Source organism: Dermochelys coriacea, chromosome 2 (genome assembly GCF_009764565.3).
Source record: "Dermochelys coriacea isolate rDerCor1 chromosome 2, rDerCor1.pri.v4, whole genome shotgun sequence".
Classification (NCBI taxonomy): domain Eukaryota; kingdom Metazoa; phylum Chordata; order Testudines; family Dermochelyidae; genus Dermochelys; species Dermochelys coriacea.
Genome location: NC_050069.1, coordinates 217,563,451 through 217,580,649, shown reverse-complemented (window position 1 = coordinate 217,580,649; position 17,199 = coordinate 217,563,451). Strand labels below are relative to the sequence as shown.

The 17,199-nt window shown below is 41.7% G+C and overlaps 1 protein-coding gene across 1 annotated transcript in view; it reads left to right on the top strand.

Annotated features, from left to right (window-relative positions):
* Positions 1 to 17,199, top strand: part of SCIN (scinderin) — a 98,934-nt gene that overhangs the window by 66,476 nt on the left and 15,259 nt on the right. The window contains exons 5-9 of the mRNA XM_038391724.2: positions 6,969 to 7,061; positions 7,810 to 7,942; positions 13,039 to 13,127; positions 14,237 to 14,452; positions 16,689 to 16,810. Coding sequence (XP_038247652.1) covers positions 6,969 to 7,061; positions 7,810 to 7,942; positions 13,039 to 13,127; positions 14,237 to 14,452; positions 16,689 to 16,810 — 653 coding nt within the window. The remainder of the gene's footprint in view (positions 1 to 6,968; positions 7,062 to 7,809; positions 7,943 to 13,038; positions 13,128 to 14,236; positions 14,453 to 16,688; positions 16,811 to 17,199) is intronic.

The window sequence follows — 17,199 nt, the reverse complement described above, 5'->3', positions numbered from 1 at the left end:
CCCTTAAAGCTTGGTTGTACTTTATGGTCATTAAGCACTTCCTATGGATTTTTAGGACCTTGGCCCTTATAGTGGCACACCTGTGGGGGGCACTGTAGCTCATGCCCAAGTAGGGTAGGCTCTGGGCATGCTGCTTTTATTCTTTCTTAGACTGCATCTGCTACAAGCAGGTGGATGGGGAGAGTAGGGAAGAGGGACAGGTAGTGGGAGGAGCCCTGGCAGTGGGTCCCTACTTACCAGCCACAGTAACACAGAAAGAGATAAGTACTTTACAGGCTGACCCCTTAGAGCAAGTTGGAAACAGAGCAAAAATTGTGGCCCTGAGGCTCAATTCTTTTTCAGATCTGCTTCTGGGGCAGTGCAGCTCCCCACCATCCCTTACTCTGGGCTGGGCCTAATGGCACAGTCTCGCCCATTAGCAGAGGAGAGCAGTTTCCCCCGGTTTTGTGTGCAAAGGGCAGCAACACTTTAGTCATGGAAATAGAGTGAGTTACTGCTGCTTTTGTATTGGTAAGTGGAGGTCAAAATAGATGATGAATGCTGTCTTTAGTGTAGCTGTGCTGACCCAGGAGGTCAGGGAAGGAACTGTGACTTAGGGTCACCCTTCCTCACCTGCTTCCTCTTTGCTCTAGAAGGGAAGATAAATTACCACATCCCTTTTCAGGGTGAAACCATGGATGCTCCGCCTTACCTCACCAACTGGTCTACAGGGGGGCAAAAGAGCATGGGACAAGCTACTTCTCCTCAGCTCCCAGGCTCTGAGTTGTAAGCTGGGCAAGCCTTAGTGTGGTCACACAGGGAAGGGGATAGATTTCTTACTCCCCTCAGTGGCCCTGTTAGGGGTAGGAACAGTCTAGCCCTGAGCAATTTTATTCACTGTAATGGATTGGTTCACTGGAATGAGAATTTGTCTCCATGATCATGACTCTGATCAAATCACTTCTTAACCTTTGTTAAACTAATGAGCTCCTTGAACAGGATTCAAAAAGGGTTTGCACGTTTGCACAGCTAATGGAAACATTAGGTAAAGTTTGGAAGGGATCTGAACTCTCCTGTACAGGACAATGTCAGACTCTAACTGAGGGTTAGGCATGTTTTCCAATCCTTTAATCCAATCTTTTAATCATTCTTCTGGCTCTTTTCTGAACACTCTCCAGTTTAGCAACGTTCCCCTTCCCATAATGAAATGAGGGCTTACCTACATGGGAGAGGCTTTTTTTTGGTATAACTAGTTTTTTCAGCATACATTGTTTGGTGTCCACACACACAAGTTCTTTTGATTTATCTGGTGTCTTGTCCCACTTTAATCCATGTGGAAAGTGACATATATTCTGGAATAAATATACCACTAGAAGGTTCATGAGGATTGTCGAGGTTCCTTCCCCACTCTGAACTCCAGGGTACAGATGTGGGGACCTGTATGAAAAACCCTCTAAGTTTATTTTTACCAGCTTAGGTTAAAACTTCCCCAAGGTACAAACTATTTTACCTTTTGCCCCTGGACTTTATTGCTGCCACCACCAAGCATCTAACAAATATATAACAGGGAAAGAGCCTGCTTGGAAATGTCTTTCCCCCCCAAAAAATCCTCCCAAACCCTACACCCCCTTTCCTGGGGAAGGCTTGATAAAAATCCTCACCAATTTGCATAAGTGAACACAGACCCAAACCTTTGGATCTTAAGAACAATGAAAAAGCAATCAGGTTCTTAGAAGAATAATTTTAATTGAAGAAGAAGTAAAAGAATCACCTCTGTAAAATCAGGATGGTAAATACCTTGTAATCAGATTCAAAACATAGAGAATCCCTCTAGGCAAAACCTTAAGTTACAAAAAGACACAAAAACAGGAATATACATTCCATTCAGCACAACTTATTTTATCAGCCGTTCTGACAAAACAGAATCTAACTAGATTGCTTATTAGCCCTTTACAGGAGTTCTGAGCTGAATTCCTGCTCTGGTCCTGGCAAAAGCAACACACAGACAGAGAGAACCCTTTGTCCCTCCCCCCCCAGCTTTGAAAGCATCTTGTCTCCTCATTGGTCATTTTGGTCAGGTGCCAGTGAGGTTATCTTTAGCTTCTTAACCCTTTACAGGTGAAAGAGTTTTTTCCTCTGGCCAGGAGGGATTTAAAAGTGGTTAGCCTTCCCTTTATATTTATGACAAGGATGCATCCCTATTTAGGATTGACTATATTACTTCAGGCAGTCCTCCCTCTGCTATCCCACACTGTACTACTTCACACCTGGACCAGCCTGTGTGTTTCCCAGTGTGCCCTCCACTGTTCCCCTGGTCATCTTGACCAGATGTTACCTTCCTATTTAAATCCTGGCACACACCCAAGTATCCCCCTTTGTGATTCTAGCTTGTGGCAAGTTTGCATTCCTTGAGTTCATTTTAGCAGCCTTGCCCCATGCTTCCCTTGGAAGACTGTTCCAGAACTTCACTCCTCTGATGGTTAGAAATTTTCATCTAATTTCAAGCCTAAACTTGTTGATGGCCAGTTTATATCAATTTGTTCTTGCGCCAACACAGACCCTTAAGTTAAATAACTCCTCTGCCTCTCTGGTGTTTATCCCTTGGATGTATCTATAGAGAGCAACCATATCTCCCCTCAACCTACATTTGGTTAAGTTAAACAAGTCAAGCTCCTTAAATCTCTTCTCATAAGGTAGGATCCATTCCTCGGATCATCCTAGTAGCCCTTCTCTGCACCTGTTCAGTTTGAATTCATCTTTCTTAAACATGGAAGACCAGAATTGCACACAGTATTTCAGGTGAGGTCTCACCAGTGCCTTGTATAATGATGATAACACTTCCCTATCTCTGCTGGAAATACCTCACCTGATGCATTTTAGGACTGCATTAGCTTTATTCACTGCTGCATCACATTGGCGGCTTATACTCATCCTGTGATCAGCCAGTACACCCAGGTCTTTCTCCTCCTCTGTCTCTTCCAAGTGTTAACTCCTCAGTGCATAGCAAAAATTCTTTAGTCCCTCAGTGCATGACCTTGCACTTTTCACTATTAAATTTCATCCCATTTCTATTACATCCAGCGGAGGGCAACAAAAATGATTAGGGGACTGGAACACTATGAGGAGAAGCTGAGGGAACTGGGATTATTTAGTCTGCGGAAGAGAAGAATGAGAGTGGATTTGATAGCTGCTTTCAACTACCTGAAAGGGGGTTCCAAAGAGGATGGATCTAGACTGTTCTCAGTGGTAGCAGATGACAGAATGAGGAGAAATGGTCTCAAGTTGCAGTAGGGGAGGTTTAGGTTGGATATTAGGAAAAACTTTTTCACTAAGAGGGTGGTGAAACACTGGAAAGCATTACCTAGGGAGGTGGTGGAATCTCCTTCCTTTAGAAGTTTTTAAGGTCAGGCTTGACAAAGCCCTGGCTGGGATGATTTAGTTTGGAATTGGTCCTGCTTTGAGCAGGGGGTTGGACTAGATGACCTCCTGAGGTCCCTTCCAACCCTGATATTTTATGATTCTATGATTACTGAGGGACAACCTATCCTAAATTCTCAGTTACTGAGGGACACTCTACACTCATTGCTATACTTGCTTCCCATTAGCTACTCTTGGTATAAATTTTTGAGTGATGTACCCAAATATTTGGATGCTAATATTTTAACTGTATCTTAACTTTATTAACCTTAATTTGGGATATTGCAGATTATGTACTATGTTTATTTTATGACTTTTAAACCAAACTTAGTACTTTTGGATAACTTAAGCATTATACCTAGATGTATAGACTCTCTTTCCTTAACCTGTGTATTAGTTAATTTTAACATTAGCTTTAATTAAAAAAAAATAAATGTTTGTATTGAGTGTGGGGTAATGAAATGTGTTATCCCTGTTGTCTGAGTAATGGGCAGCAGAATGGTACTTAGCCTGCCCTGAATGAAGGGGTCATCCTAAATTAAACCTTCCTTGTTAAGCTTGCTCAAAAGCTTGTACCAACCAGTCCAAAGTGATCATTTTGGCAAAGTAGCTCCATCATGCTGCACAGCGAGGCAGAGTCGGCATGTTTATGCAAACAGTCTGTTCCTGGAGTCTTTTCCCCCAGCTCATTACTTGATGTCTGGGGAGAGCTCATTCAGACTCTGCTTACACATCATTAGCCCCTGTTTTGCACTTTTCCTGCACAGCCCCTGTGGGAACAGGGTGTTTACAATGGTGCAGACATATTTTCCAAAATCTGTGTAGAAGGCGGCGACTCACTGTAAATGAAGGGCAGCTGCTTCGTGCCATTTTAGCCCTGGAGTCACCAACAATAATAAGGGTTGCAGCGTTATTTTGATGCTACAAATAGTTCCCATCTACGTGGCAAGATGAAACTCTGCATTAGTCATACCACAGGCAATCACATTGTACAGTTGAGTTTGTATGATAATGGGACCATTTTTTGTGTTTGTTGCAAACTTCCAGTGAATCAGGAGGAAAGTATTAAAGTGGGTGGAAGAAGATTTTATTAATCTGAGCACTTCATCCTCTAGATCGTCACAAAAAAGAAAAGGAGTACTTGTGGCACCTTAGAGACTAACACATTTATTTGAGCATAAGCTTTCATGAGCTACAGCTCACCTCATTGGATGCTGAAGTGAGCTGTAGCTCACGAAAGCCTATGCTCAAATAAATGTGTTAGTCTCTAAGGTGCCACAAGTACTCCTTTTCTTTTTTGCGAATACAGACTAACACGGCTGCTACTCTGAAACTAGATCTTCAAGACATTTCAGTATTACATAGCCTCAAATAATCCCATATCTGCTCACATAAAGAAATATGCCTACTGCCAGGTTGTTTGACTTTTCTGTAAAAAAGCCAATGGTCATAGTCTGTTGAGGCTTCGTATCTTGGATAGCTATAACTTAATGTGAAAGTGCATGATGGGGAGTATTTTCAAAGCAATTCTTCCAGTTATTGCCATATAGTCCCATTGATTTTAATGTGTCATTCAGCTACATGGCCTGTACACTGATGTGAAAATTTACTCCTAATTACCTTAAATATCATTAAATTTGCAGCCATTGTAAATTCATACAGTGAACACTATTATCTGTTGAAAAGCTAATGGGAACATCTCTCTTAAAGACTAAGAGCATTGTGTTTTTGTTTTATTTCCAGTTAGAAGTGAACTACTTGAGGTTATCTAGGACAATCACATCCAGCTTACATGATATTGCCAAGACAGAAAATCATACAGATGGCTGATGATTTTTATTAAATATTTATGGTATTTTTCCTCTGAACTCTTTGTGTGCTTTGTGCTGTGTCTCTGTAATCAAATATTTATAGTGTTTTAGAATGGCTCTATTCTACTATCATCTATCTACTATCAACAGAAAAGTTTTTACTGATATTTGATTTTAACAGTTCATTATCAGATATTAAGCCATATCCTGGTGCCCTGACTCATGGGAGTAATCCCATTGAAATTATTTGCCTGAGTAAGGCTTGCTGGATTTGGCCATATGTGAATCAAAAAGGAAACATCTTATTAAAATGAGGGTTGTTAGGAAGAAGGTCTGACAATCAGTCAAAAAGCCAGTTAATACCTGTAGTGTTGTAGCCATGTTGGTCCCAGGATATGGGAGAGACAAGGTAGGTGAGGTAATATCTTTTATTGGACCAACTTCTGTTGGTGGAAGGTATAAGCTTTCAAGCTTCACAGAGCTCTTTATCAGGTCTGCGGACCTTCCAAAGTTTGGACCTTCCACCAACAGAAGTTGGTCCAGTAAAAGATATTACCTCACCCACCTTGTCTCTCTCATATCCTAGGACCAGCATGGCTACAACAATCCCAGACCCAAAGAAGAGTTCTGTGAAGCTTGAAAGCTCGTACCTTCCCCTGACGGAAGTTGGTCAAATAAAAGTCATTACCTCATCTGCCTTGTCTCTCTCAATGAATACCTGAACATTTCAGTCTTAATGTATGCTCTTAATGTAGCATTGTGAATTTATTTTAATGATAAATTAGTATAAAACTAGCCCTGGTGCAAAACTGGCCACTTAAAGTGCTGGTGGTTAACTAGGTAACAAAGCTGGGTGGGAAGTGGGTTTCTCATCCCATAAGAGCATTTGAGATTTTGAAAATTTTTCTCCATCCTGAAATGGGACAGAAAATTGAAATCTTTAAAGTTTTCACAAACTAATAATCTGGGGTGGGGGAATGGATTGGATCAATTGGAACATTTTGTTTAGATAATTTCAAATTATTTTGTTTCAGTTTTGACCTTTTACATTTTTAACCCTTTATAAAGTACAAATTAACTAAAATTTTGAAATGAAAAGTCATTTTAACTTGAAAAATGAAGCTTTTTTTGAAAATGTTGAAACAGGATGTTTTAACAGGTCTGAATTTTTTTTTTCAAAAATTTTTTGAGATGCATTGAAACCAACCCTTTCTCACAAACATTTTTGTTTCAACAAATCTACATTTTCTGATTTAAAAAAAAACAACATTTTTGGGGGAAAATCTCAACTAGCTCTACTGACATGACCCCCCAGAAGTGGATGTCTTTTGTTTATTAATCAAACACCAAGGTCTTCTCAGTGTTTGGCAATGCCAAAGCGTGAATGACCAAAACTGGAATGTAGGGACACAAACAGAAAGCACTAAGAAAGTGAAAAATGGACTTGGTTCTTAATTATCTTGTGGCTTGGGTCTCTCAGTGAATCCCCTTCCCAATGTACCCAAAACCAAGGAGCTGGCATGTGGGAAAGAGAGCATATACAAATGTACCCTACTGCTGCAAATCTGGCACAGTTGCTTGAACACACATGTATGTTTGCAATCAAGCCAGCCAACAGATGGGATTTATATTTTTTCATAATAATATATTGAGATGATCCAGTCTAATTGCTGAGTTACCAGATATTAAAAATATGTAAGTACATTTACTAAGAAACCCATGTTGCCTTTGCAGTGAAGTTGGTTTTCTTCTGGTATACAGGTTTTAGGGACTAAGCCACTGCTTCGTGAGGTTGATGATAATGATGATGAGGCAGCTGATATCACAAACAGGAGAATTGCTAAACTATACATGGTAAGTGCCAAATCTTTCTATTTCTACTGTGGCTAGATGTATTGGAACAGTGACGTTCAGACATGCAATATCCCTTGTATGCTAAACTCTGTTTTGGGCTGTAGACGCCTGCTATTTCCATCAGTTTGCAGTCGCTAGTGTAAATCAGTAAAGCTCAGTTAAATTCAATAGAGCTATAATTTACACTTGCCAAGGATTTGGTCTAGGAAATGTTTTTAACCACGCTGTTCAAAACTGTGGCCCTGATCCAAGGAGGGGCTTTAAGCCAGCCTCCCTTTTTGTACCTGCAAGTGATTGTACCTGCCGTTAGTTATGCGCACACATTGTGGGTGTGAATCAGTAGATAGAGCAGGCTTTAAATGCATAAGCATAATTCATGAGTGTAGGTGTTTTAGCTGCAATTATCAATGTTGAAGGATCTGCATGTTTTTAATTATATAAGGTATTCATAGAGCATGTATTTAAGCAGGAGTGGAGTAGAAAGTGATTTATTAATAACATTGTGAGAAAGGAAGCTGATAAAAATCACAATGCTAATAGCTTAGCTCCCTCTGTGGGACGTAACGTGAAATGAAACAATTTTTTAAAAAGTTCTCATTAGCTGTCACAGCTTTCCAGTAACGCACGGATTATATGAAGTCATTTATACAGGATTAGTAAAGCAAAAGCTAATGTAGTTTGGGGAGGGGAAAGTGATCTGAGTGTGAAAGCTTGGGTTGATCTAAATCTGAAATTACTGCTTCATCAGGTGTCAGATGCAAGTGGGTCCATGAAGGTGTCGGTGGTTGCAGAGGAAAACCCCTTCTCGAGGACTATGCTGTTGTCTGAAGAGTGTTTCATTTTGGACCATGGTGCTGCAAGAAAGATCTTTGTGTGGAAAGGTAAGAGATGACCCACACTGCTTCTCGGTGACTAGAGAGTTCACTCAGGAACCAATGCTGCCAGAACCTGGGGAGTGCACACAGTACATGTGGGTACATAGAAGGGCTACGTACTGCCTGAGCACGGCATCCTACAAACCCTATCTCACCTGAGCAGTCATTTCTCAGTTTTGTCGGTGGATAAGGACTGCTCACATGAGTATGGGTTTGCAAGGATTGGGTCCAGTCGATGTATCTTGGGTATTTATCAGCTTGGTGCCTAAGATCTGAACAGCAGTTATGAAGAAAGCATAAAAAATCATGTAGAGCCTTGTTTGTGGAATGGCAAATCATCATGATCAGGGACAAAATCCAGAGGCTGAATGCTTAATAATTAATGTAAACTGTACCTTGCTCACATATACAATGTTGTTAGATACGGATGGGAGGTTGTAAAGCCAGCACTAGATAGAATCTAGATAGATAGAATCGAAACGTCACGCATCATTAAAAGCATATGTTTATCATTACTTTATTGCTTCTTTCAGAGTAGCAGCCGTGTTAGTCTGTATTCGCAAAAAGAAAAGGAGTACTTGTGGCACCTTAGAGACTAACAAATTTATTAGAGCATAAGCTTTCGTGAGCTACAGCTCACTTCATCGGATGCATTTGGTGGAAAAAACAGAGGAGAGATTTATATACACACACACAGAGAACATGAAACAATGGGTTTATCATACACTCTGTAAGGAGAGTGATCACTTAAGATAAGCCATCACCAGCAGCAGGGGGGGGAAAGGAGGAAAACCTTTCATGGTGACAAGCAAGGTAGGCTAATTCCAGCAGTTAACAAGAATATCAGAGGAACAGTGGGGGGTGGGGTGGGGGGGAGAAATACCATGGGGAAATAGTTTTACTTTGTGTAATGACTCATCCATTCCCAGTCTCTATTCAAGCCTAAGTTAATTGTATCCAGTTTGCAAATTAATTCCAATTCAGAAGTCTCTCGTTGGAGTCTGTTTTTGAAGCTTTTTTGTTGAAGTATAGCCACTCTTAGGTCTGTGGTCGAGTGACCAGAGAGACTGAAGTGTTCTCCAACTGGTTTTTGAATGTTATAATTCTTGACGTCTGATTTGTGTCCATTCATTCTTTTACGTAGAGACTGTCCAGTTTGGCCAATGTACATGGCAGAGGGGCATTGCTGGCACATGATGGCATATATCACATTGGTAGATGCGCAGGTGAATGAGCCTCTGATAGTGTGGCTGATGTGATTAGGCCCTATGATGGTATCCCCTGAATAGATATGTGGACAGAGTTGGCAACGGGCTTTGTTGCAAGGATAGGTTCCTGGGTTAGTGGTTCTGTTGTGTGGTGTGTGGTTGCTGGTGAGTATTTGCTTCAGATTGGGGGGCTGTCTGTAAGCAAGGACTGGTCTGTCTCCCAAGATCTGTGAGAGTGATGGGTCGTCCTTCAGGATAGGTTGTAGATCCTTGATGATGCATTGGAGAGGTTTTAGTTGGGGGCTGAAGGTGATGGCTAGTGGCGTTCTGTTGTTTTCTTTGTTGGGCCTGTCCTGTAGTAGGTGACTTCTGGGTACTCTTCTGGCTCTGTCAATCTGTTTCTTCACTTCAGCAGGTGGGTATTGTAGTTGTAGGAATGCATGATAGAGATCTTATAGGTGTTTGTCTCTGTCTGAGGGGTTGGAGCAAATGCGGTTATATCGTAGGGCTTGGCTGTAGACAATGGATCGAGTGGTATGATCTGGATGAAAGCTAGAGGCATGTAGGTAGGAATAGCGGTCAGTAGGTTTCCGATATAGGGTGGTGTTTATGTGACCATCGCTTATTAGCACTGTAGTGTCCAGGAAGTGGATCTCTTGTGTGGACTGGTCCAGGCTGAGGTTGATGGTGGGATGGAAATTGTTGAAATCATGGTGGAATTCCTCAAGAGCTTCTTTTCCATGGGTCCAGATGATGAAGATGTCATCAATGTAGCGCAAGTAGAGTAGGGGCATTAGGGGACGAGAGCTGAGGAAGCGTTGTTCTAAGTCAGCCATAAAAATGTTGGCATACTGTGGGGCCATGGGGGTACCCATCGCAGTGCCGCTGATTTGAAGGTATACATTGTCACCAAATGTGAAATAGTTATGGGTGAGGACAAAGTCATAAAGTTCAGCCACCAGGTTAGACGTGACAGTATCGGGGATACTGTTCCTGACGGCTTGTAGCCCATCTTTGTGTGGAATGTTGGTGTAGACGGCTTCTACATCCATAGTGGCTAGGATGGTGTTTTTAGGAAGATCACCATGGATTGTAGTTTCCTCAGGAAGTCAGTGGTGTCTCGAAGATAGCTGGGAGTGCTGGTAGCATAGGGCCTGAGGAGGGAGTCTACATAGCCAGACAATCCTGCTTTCAGGGTGCCAATGCCTGAGATGATGGGGCGTCCAGGATTTCCAGGTTTATGGATCTTGGGTAGCAGATAGAATACCCCAGGTCGGGGTTCTAGGGGTGTGTCTGTGCGGATTTGTTCTTGTGCTTTTTCAGGGAGTTTCTTGAGCAAATGCTGTAGTTTCTTTTGGTAACTCTCAGTGGGATCAGAGGGTAATGGCTTGTAGAAAGTGGTGTTGGAGAGCTGCCTAGTAGCCTCTTGTTCATATTCCGACTTATTCATGATGACGACAGCACCTCCTTTGTCAGCCTTTTTGGTTATGATGTCAGAGTTGTTTCTGAGGCTGTGGATGGCACTGTGTTCTGCATGGCTGAGGTTATGGGGTAAGCGATGCTGCTTTTCCACAATTTCAGCTCGTGCACGTCAGCGGAAGCACTCTATGTAGAAATCCAGGCTGCTGTTTCGACCTTCAGGAGGAGTCCACCCAGAATCCTTCTTTTTGTAGTGTTGGCAGGAAGGTCTCTGGGGGTTAATATGTTGGTCAGAGGTGTGTTGTTTGTTTGTTTTAAACATTTTTCTGTGCCAACATAGGTGCTTGGAACAGTGTCTATCTGGAGCTATGTTGACAGCACATTTCCCTGTAATAGAACAGTATTGGAAAATCAAGAATACCTGAATTCCTTGGAGCTGGGCAGATTTCAGAGCTCCCATTAGATCCAGTATAAAGGGTGTTCTGTTCTCTGACTGAACACAGTTCTTAATAAAATTGCTTTGTAGCACTTGCATTAGAAATAATACATTGCCAGTCATCTGCAGCAATCCAGGAAGTACTGCAAACATTTTGCCACAATAAAATCTCACCTGCACATGTTCAGGCATCTTTTAAATAGAGAAGAGTTGGGAAGCACCCATGTGTCCCCTTAGATGCACTGGTGCTGCTCCAGGCATTCTCTCTTTGTTGACTTACGTTAGCAACACAATTGGTTATAACCCTTACTATCCAGTGAGTCTATTATTGTCTCAGTCCTCACTCTTGTACTGGGAGTAGCAATTACTATTTTAACAGCCCAGGGGCAAGGGGAAGTCAATGCATATTAACCTTGTCCCTTTTACTAAGGCTTCAACCCAGGGACCATTAGAGCAAACAGTTCATCAGGTCAGGCACCTTTACAACAAACAGTTCCTGGGTCCAGGAATCATTACCACAATCATTTCATCAGAATGCCAAATTTACAGTCCACACTCAAGTCTCTGAATCAGGTTAAGCTTGTCTCCAGGTGCCTCAGGGAGTAAATGCCACCCACTGCAGCCTGCCTGGCTTCTACTCCTCTCTCTTTCTGTAGGTTTCAGAGTAGCAGCCGTGTTAGTCTGTATTCGCAAAAAGAAAAGGAGTACTTGTGGCACCTTAGAAACTAACAAATTTATTAGAGCATAAGCTTTCGTGAGCTACAGCTCACTTCATCGGATGCATTTGGTGGAAAAAACAGAGGAGAGATTTATATACACACACAGAGAACATGAAACAATGGGTTTATCATACACACTGTAAGGAGAGTGATCACTTAAGATAAGCCATCACCAGCAGCAGGGGGGGGAAAGGAAGAAAACCTTTCATGGTGACAAGCAAGGTAGGCTAATTCCAGCAGTTAACAAGAATATCAGAGGAACGGTGGGGGGGAGAAATACCATGGGGAAATAGTTTTACTTTGTGTAATGACTCATCCATTCCCAGTCTCTATTCAAGCCTAAGTTAGTTGTATCCAGTTTGCAAATTAATTCCAATTCAGCAGTCTCTCGTTGGAGTCTGTTTTTGAAGCTTTTTTGTTGAAGGATAGCCACTCTTAGGTCTGTGATCGAGTGACCAGAGAGATTGAAGTGTTCTCCAACTGGTTTTTGAAGCCTCTTTCTGTAGGCTCTAACCTGGCCTTTAAGTGATAGCACCCCTTACTCCATGCTCTCTTTCACACCTTCTCTCTTGCAAAAGCTGCATTCAGAGGAGACAGCTTTAAAGCAATGCTACACAAGCTGCTTCAGCAACTGTCTTATTCAAAATCAAATGTACAGAAGCTCCAGCAGAACAGCTCAGATTTGGGCCTTAAAATGCAATTATTGATGGCGCTGTGGGGAACAGAACCAGGACACGGTGCAGTTCCAGACAGTGTTTCAGGAATGTCAAAAAAACTCTGGAGCCCAGCAAGGAGCAATGTGTGAGGAACAGTGGTGGCATGTGACATCCCAAAGTCTGGCTAATAGGAAGTTTCATTTAACTAAGTTATGGAAGAAAGGGGTTGATGGGCAATGGGCTTGGCCGCTGTGGAAAGCAACCTTATTTCCCACCTCCCCCTTCCAGCAATGCAGGTAGCCAGTGAGCTTTTGCAGGTCGAGCCTTTCTAAACACAGCACACATCATGATAATTATTTTGACACAGGCTATCAATGCAAACAGACACATTTTAAAAAAGTGAACAGATTATTTTTATTCATTTTCAAAATCAGTAGAATTTAGATTTTTGGCAGTTTGACCAGGTGCGAATCTCTTTGCCTACCTCTGTTAGCAGACTTTAGTTTTGTCACTATGCAGCCTGGAGGCAAACAAAATGTAAGAATGAACTATGCTAAAGGATACCTCATTCAGTTGCAACTCCTCCCAGGGATTTTTCTTTTACACCTTCTGAGAACATGTTCCCTTTCCCCTGCCGTAATCTTGTCCTGTTTGTTTTAATCAGGCAAAGATGCTAACCCACATGAGAGAAAGGCAGCCATGAAGACTGCCGAAGAATTCATACAACAAATGAACTACCCTGCCAACACCCAGGTGCAGTACGTTTGTGAGATAAATAATACAAGAGATTCTTTCTTTCTTTTTTAAATATTGGTCAATTGTTTAATGTGTATGTGGTGCTATTAATCAGTTTAGCCAATCATTTTTTAAGGTTTGGGGGGTTAATTGATCAAAATAATTCTCATAACATTGCCTATAAACAATGATGTGTGAATCTCCAAATGTTTGGTGCACACAAGTATCCAAAAGTTTGGAGAGTCAGTGAAAGGGATCACTAATGTAGAAAGCTTCTTATTTATTCATTTGAAGTAAGATAGTTTGTATAAACCTTACTCATTCAATGCCTGGCTTCAGTTCCAGACCTCATTTTTTTAGATTACCAACAACAACAATAAGAAATTTATCTGATATGAGGAATGCCCCAAAATAGAATCCTTGCTCTTCACTTTCTCCCCCATCACAACTTCTTGCCTGAAGGATCAAACTCGAAGTGGAGTCAGGCATCTACATCCTTCCTTTTAGGAAAACTCCTCTGTGAAGAAACAGATCATGCAGCATGCCTTAAAAGCAGTCAGATTCAGGTCAGCCTAATCTCCGCCAGGAGCTTGCTCCACAGCTGCCAGATCTCTCCCCGGAGAGCTCTGTCCCTGGATCTGGCAAGATGGACCCTAGGTTCTGTTGGCCACTGTGCCCAGTTCATTATTGTAGCTATCTTCCTGATTTGTGCAACAAGGCCCACTCCATACAGGACTTTGTAAACTAGGCGTAGCTCTTTGAATTGGGTTTGGAAGTGAATAGCCAGCCAATATTTAGTGATAAGAGCTGGTATGATACGTTCTCAATGCTCTGTCTTGATCAGCAGGTGGATTGCTCCATGCAGTACTAGCTTTAATTTCTGGATAGACTCTTTGGCTATCTGCAGATTGAGAACATTACCAATAATCCTAAACTGGAGGTCTGAAAGGCATGGATCACAGTGGCCACATGTCATTTGAGAGGGTCTCAGAAGTGGCCACAAAAAATTAGAGCAATTTGCAACCAGTGGACCATCAGCCACCCAAAATATTCTACTTTGCTCCACTGAAGGGACAGTAGTAGTAACATACCGGCTTTCCCCTCCCCCATTTCTTCTTTACCTGCAGATTCAAGTGCTTCCAGAAGGAGGGGAAACTCCCATCTTCAAACAATTCTTCAGAGACTGGAAAGATAAATATCAAAGTGAAGGCTTTGGGAAAGTCTATGTCACTGAGAGAGTGGCTAGAATTGAGCCGATTGAATTTGATGCTGGCAAGTTGCATGAATCTCCACAAATGGCTGCCCAACACAATATGATTGATGACGGTTCAGGGAAAGTGGAGGTAATTTTGTAATTTTAAAATATATATTTCCGCTACTTACCATATATACTCAATCATAAGCTGGTTCATTTATAAGCTGACACCCCCCCCAAGATGGATAAGTAAAAATGGTAAAAACTGTATGACCCTTTCATAAGCCGACCCTATATTTCAGGGATTGGCAAACTTTGGCTCCTGGCCCGTCAGGGTAAAAGCTGGCGGGTGGGGACTTTTTGTTTATCTGGAGCGTTCGCAGGCACAGACGCCTGTGGTGCCACTTCCCACAGCTCCCATTGGCTGGGAACAGCAAACCGCAGCCACAGAGAACTGAGGGGCTCCATGCCTGCGAACGCTCCAGGTAAACAAAAAGACAATGTATTAGATATTCAATTCAATGATTTCATAGAGTTTAAAATCATCAAATTTTGGTGTAGACCCGTTTATAAGTCGACCCCCCGCTCTTGCGTCACATTTTTACCAAAAATATTTGGCTTATGAATGAGTATATATGGTACATTCTCTTGTTGCTTTTACTGGATAAGTTGTTATTTTGCAGGTTTAAACTGTTGAGTAGCATGGTTGCAAAATCTGCAGCTTTACATCTCAAGAGCCTTTCGGTGGAGAGGGAATGAATCCCCGTGTCATCTATGTGCTGTACAGTTTGTTCTTCAGTAAAGTGCTTTGATGCCCATGAAAAATGCTATATCAGTCACTCTGTACAAAAGTAGAACTGCCACCTCTCTCACAAAATTAGGCTTGGCAGAATTTGATTTTTATTTTTGTTTTTTTAATAATTTGAATGGATATCACTATTTCTTTTTAAGCATTTTAATTTTTTTATCTATTTAAATTTTTATAGTTGCACAGAATTATGGGGTTTGAGCACTTTTTTTCAATTGTTGTCGATTTAAATTGTCACAATTGCTGGAAATTATTGTGGGGGTCAGACAATTATTTAATGACAGTAGAAACTGAGATGGCTTGATAAACCATTAAAACACAAATTGTCACCACCACATATCAAAATGTACAACGTACATAGCTTTAAATTAAACTGTAATAAGTTCTCAAGCAGCATGTACCCTACTTTGCCTATCTGTAAATGTCAAGTATTATTGATTAAAACAGCTCTTTTTTTTGACAGTTTGTGCATATATGGTGAAATCAGTGGTTATCAACATTTACTGATAAAAATCTAATCCTTAAATCCTTCCCAGCCTCTATATAATGCATTTAAAAGAAATACTTTAAATATGACACTTTAGAATAAGTGACAGTTCTCCCTTCTCTCCACTTAGAAGCCTGCCAGTTAAAGAGTATGGGTGAAATCCCAGAAGTCAAAAGTCAATGGGAATTTTACCCATTCATTCTATATCTGTAAGTCCTTCATACACCAGGTCTGTTCTCTGAAGGCAGTCTTCAACTCATGGCTAGAGAGCTTCTTCACAGAAGCAGAATCAGTGGGTTCCATTGCCCAACCGTGGGGACTGGACTCGGAGAGGGCAAGATGGCATGATATGCACAGTGCAGGGTTCCACATATGACTGTAAACCCTCGAGTCCTTGCCCCCATGTTGAGGATACATTGGGGCAACATAGGGTTATATTAGCCATTGGGCTGACATAACAGAACAGCTCTGCAGTCTTATTCTTATGGGATTACTCTGTGCACTGCCTGATGTTTGAGGTGGCCAGTGGGTCCCTGGGCTTAGCCCTGGTTGAATAGCGGTCTTAGCCTTTAGCAACTCAGGTCTCAAGCATTAATTGTATGACATAGAACTGAAATATACAGGATCAAGTGGAGGATAATGTGTGCAGCAGTGGGTAGTTGTCTGGACTGCAGCATACCTTTTCCTTGTGGAATTCTATTTCTGTTGCTACTTCATTCTATTTCATTAATGTGGTACCATTAACCTATGATATGAAGGAAAGAAATGTGAATGGATTAGTGTAAGTGACATTACATGATTTGACATCAAAATGTCAGGAGGAAAGTACAATATTTTCTAATTGACTTCCCGCTACAATTCATTTAGTTGGCAGTGCTGGGCCGAGCGCCCTGCAAGATGGTTCAATCTCTGTCATTTAGGATCACCTGATTTTTTCTGATGACAGTTAGATTAAACATAGTATTTGGAGACAGAAAACAGGTGTTGCTCAAGAAAGTAACATAGTAAGTCATTTGATCACTTCCCCGATATTCAGCTTCAAGTCAAATGCTGATGAATTCCAATATTTTGATGTCTTTGGTTTCCTAGGTCTGGCGTGTTGAAAGTAATGGCAGAATCCCTGTGGGATCTGAGACATATGGAGAATTTTTTGGTGGTGACTGCTACATTATACTTTATACTTATCCTAAAGGACAGATCATCTACACATGGTATGTTTTGGTCCGCATTGATCTTCAGCCCACGGATATTGTATTATTTGCTGGCTTTATGTGAGTTGTCCCACTGAAACCAGTGGGATGACTAACATGTCACAAGGGTCCCAGGGTTGGGAAAGGGTTGGAGTAAGCACCACATTTAATTTTTATCTAATCTAGACAGAGCCAGGAGTAGATGCAGGTCAGGATCTCAAGTGGGGGGTTAGAGAGACTCCCTTGCCCTGGCACAGCATACAGCAAAACCATGCCATCATGCCTAGCTAGACACACACAGACTCTCTGGCCTGAGCCAGTGCAAATCTCCCCCCTCTACCCCCCAGTCATTCCAATCTGTCCGTGCACTCTGATACTGGCACCTGCATTAAGAGCCCAGACAGGTGGGT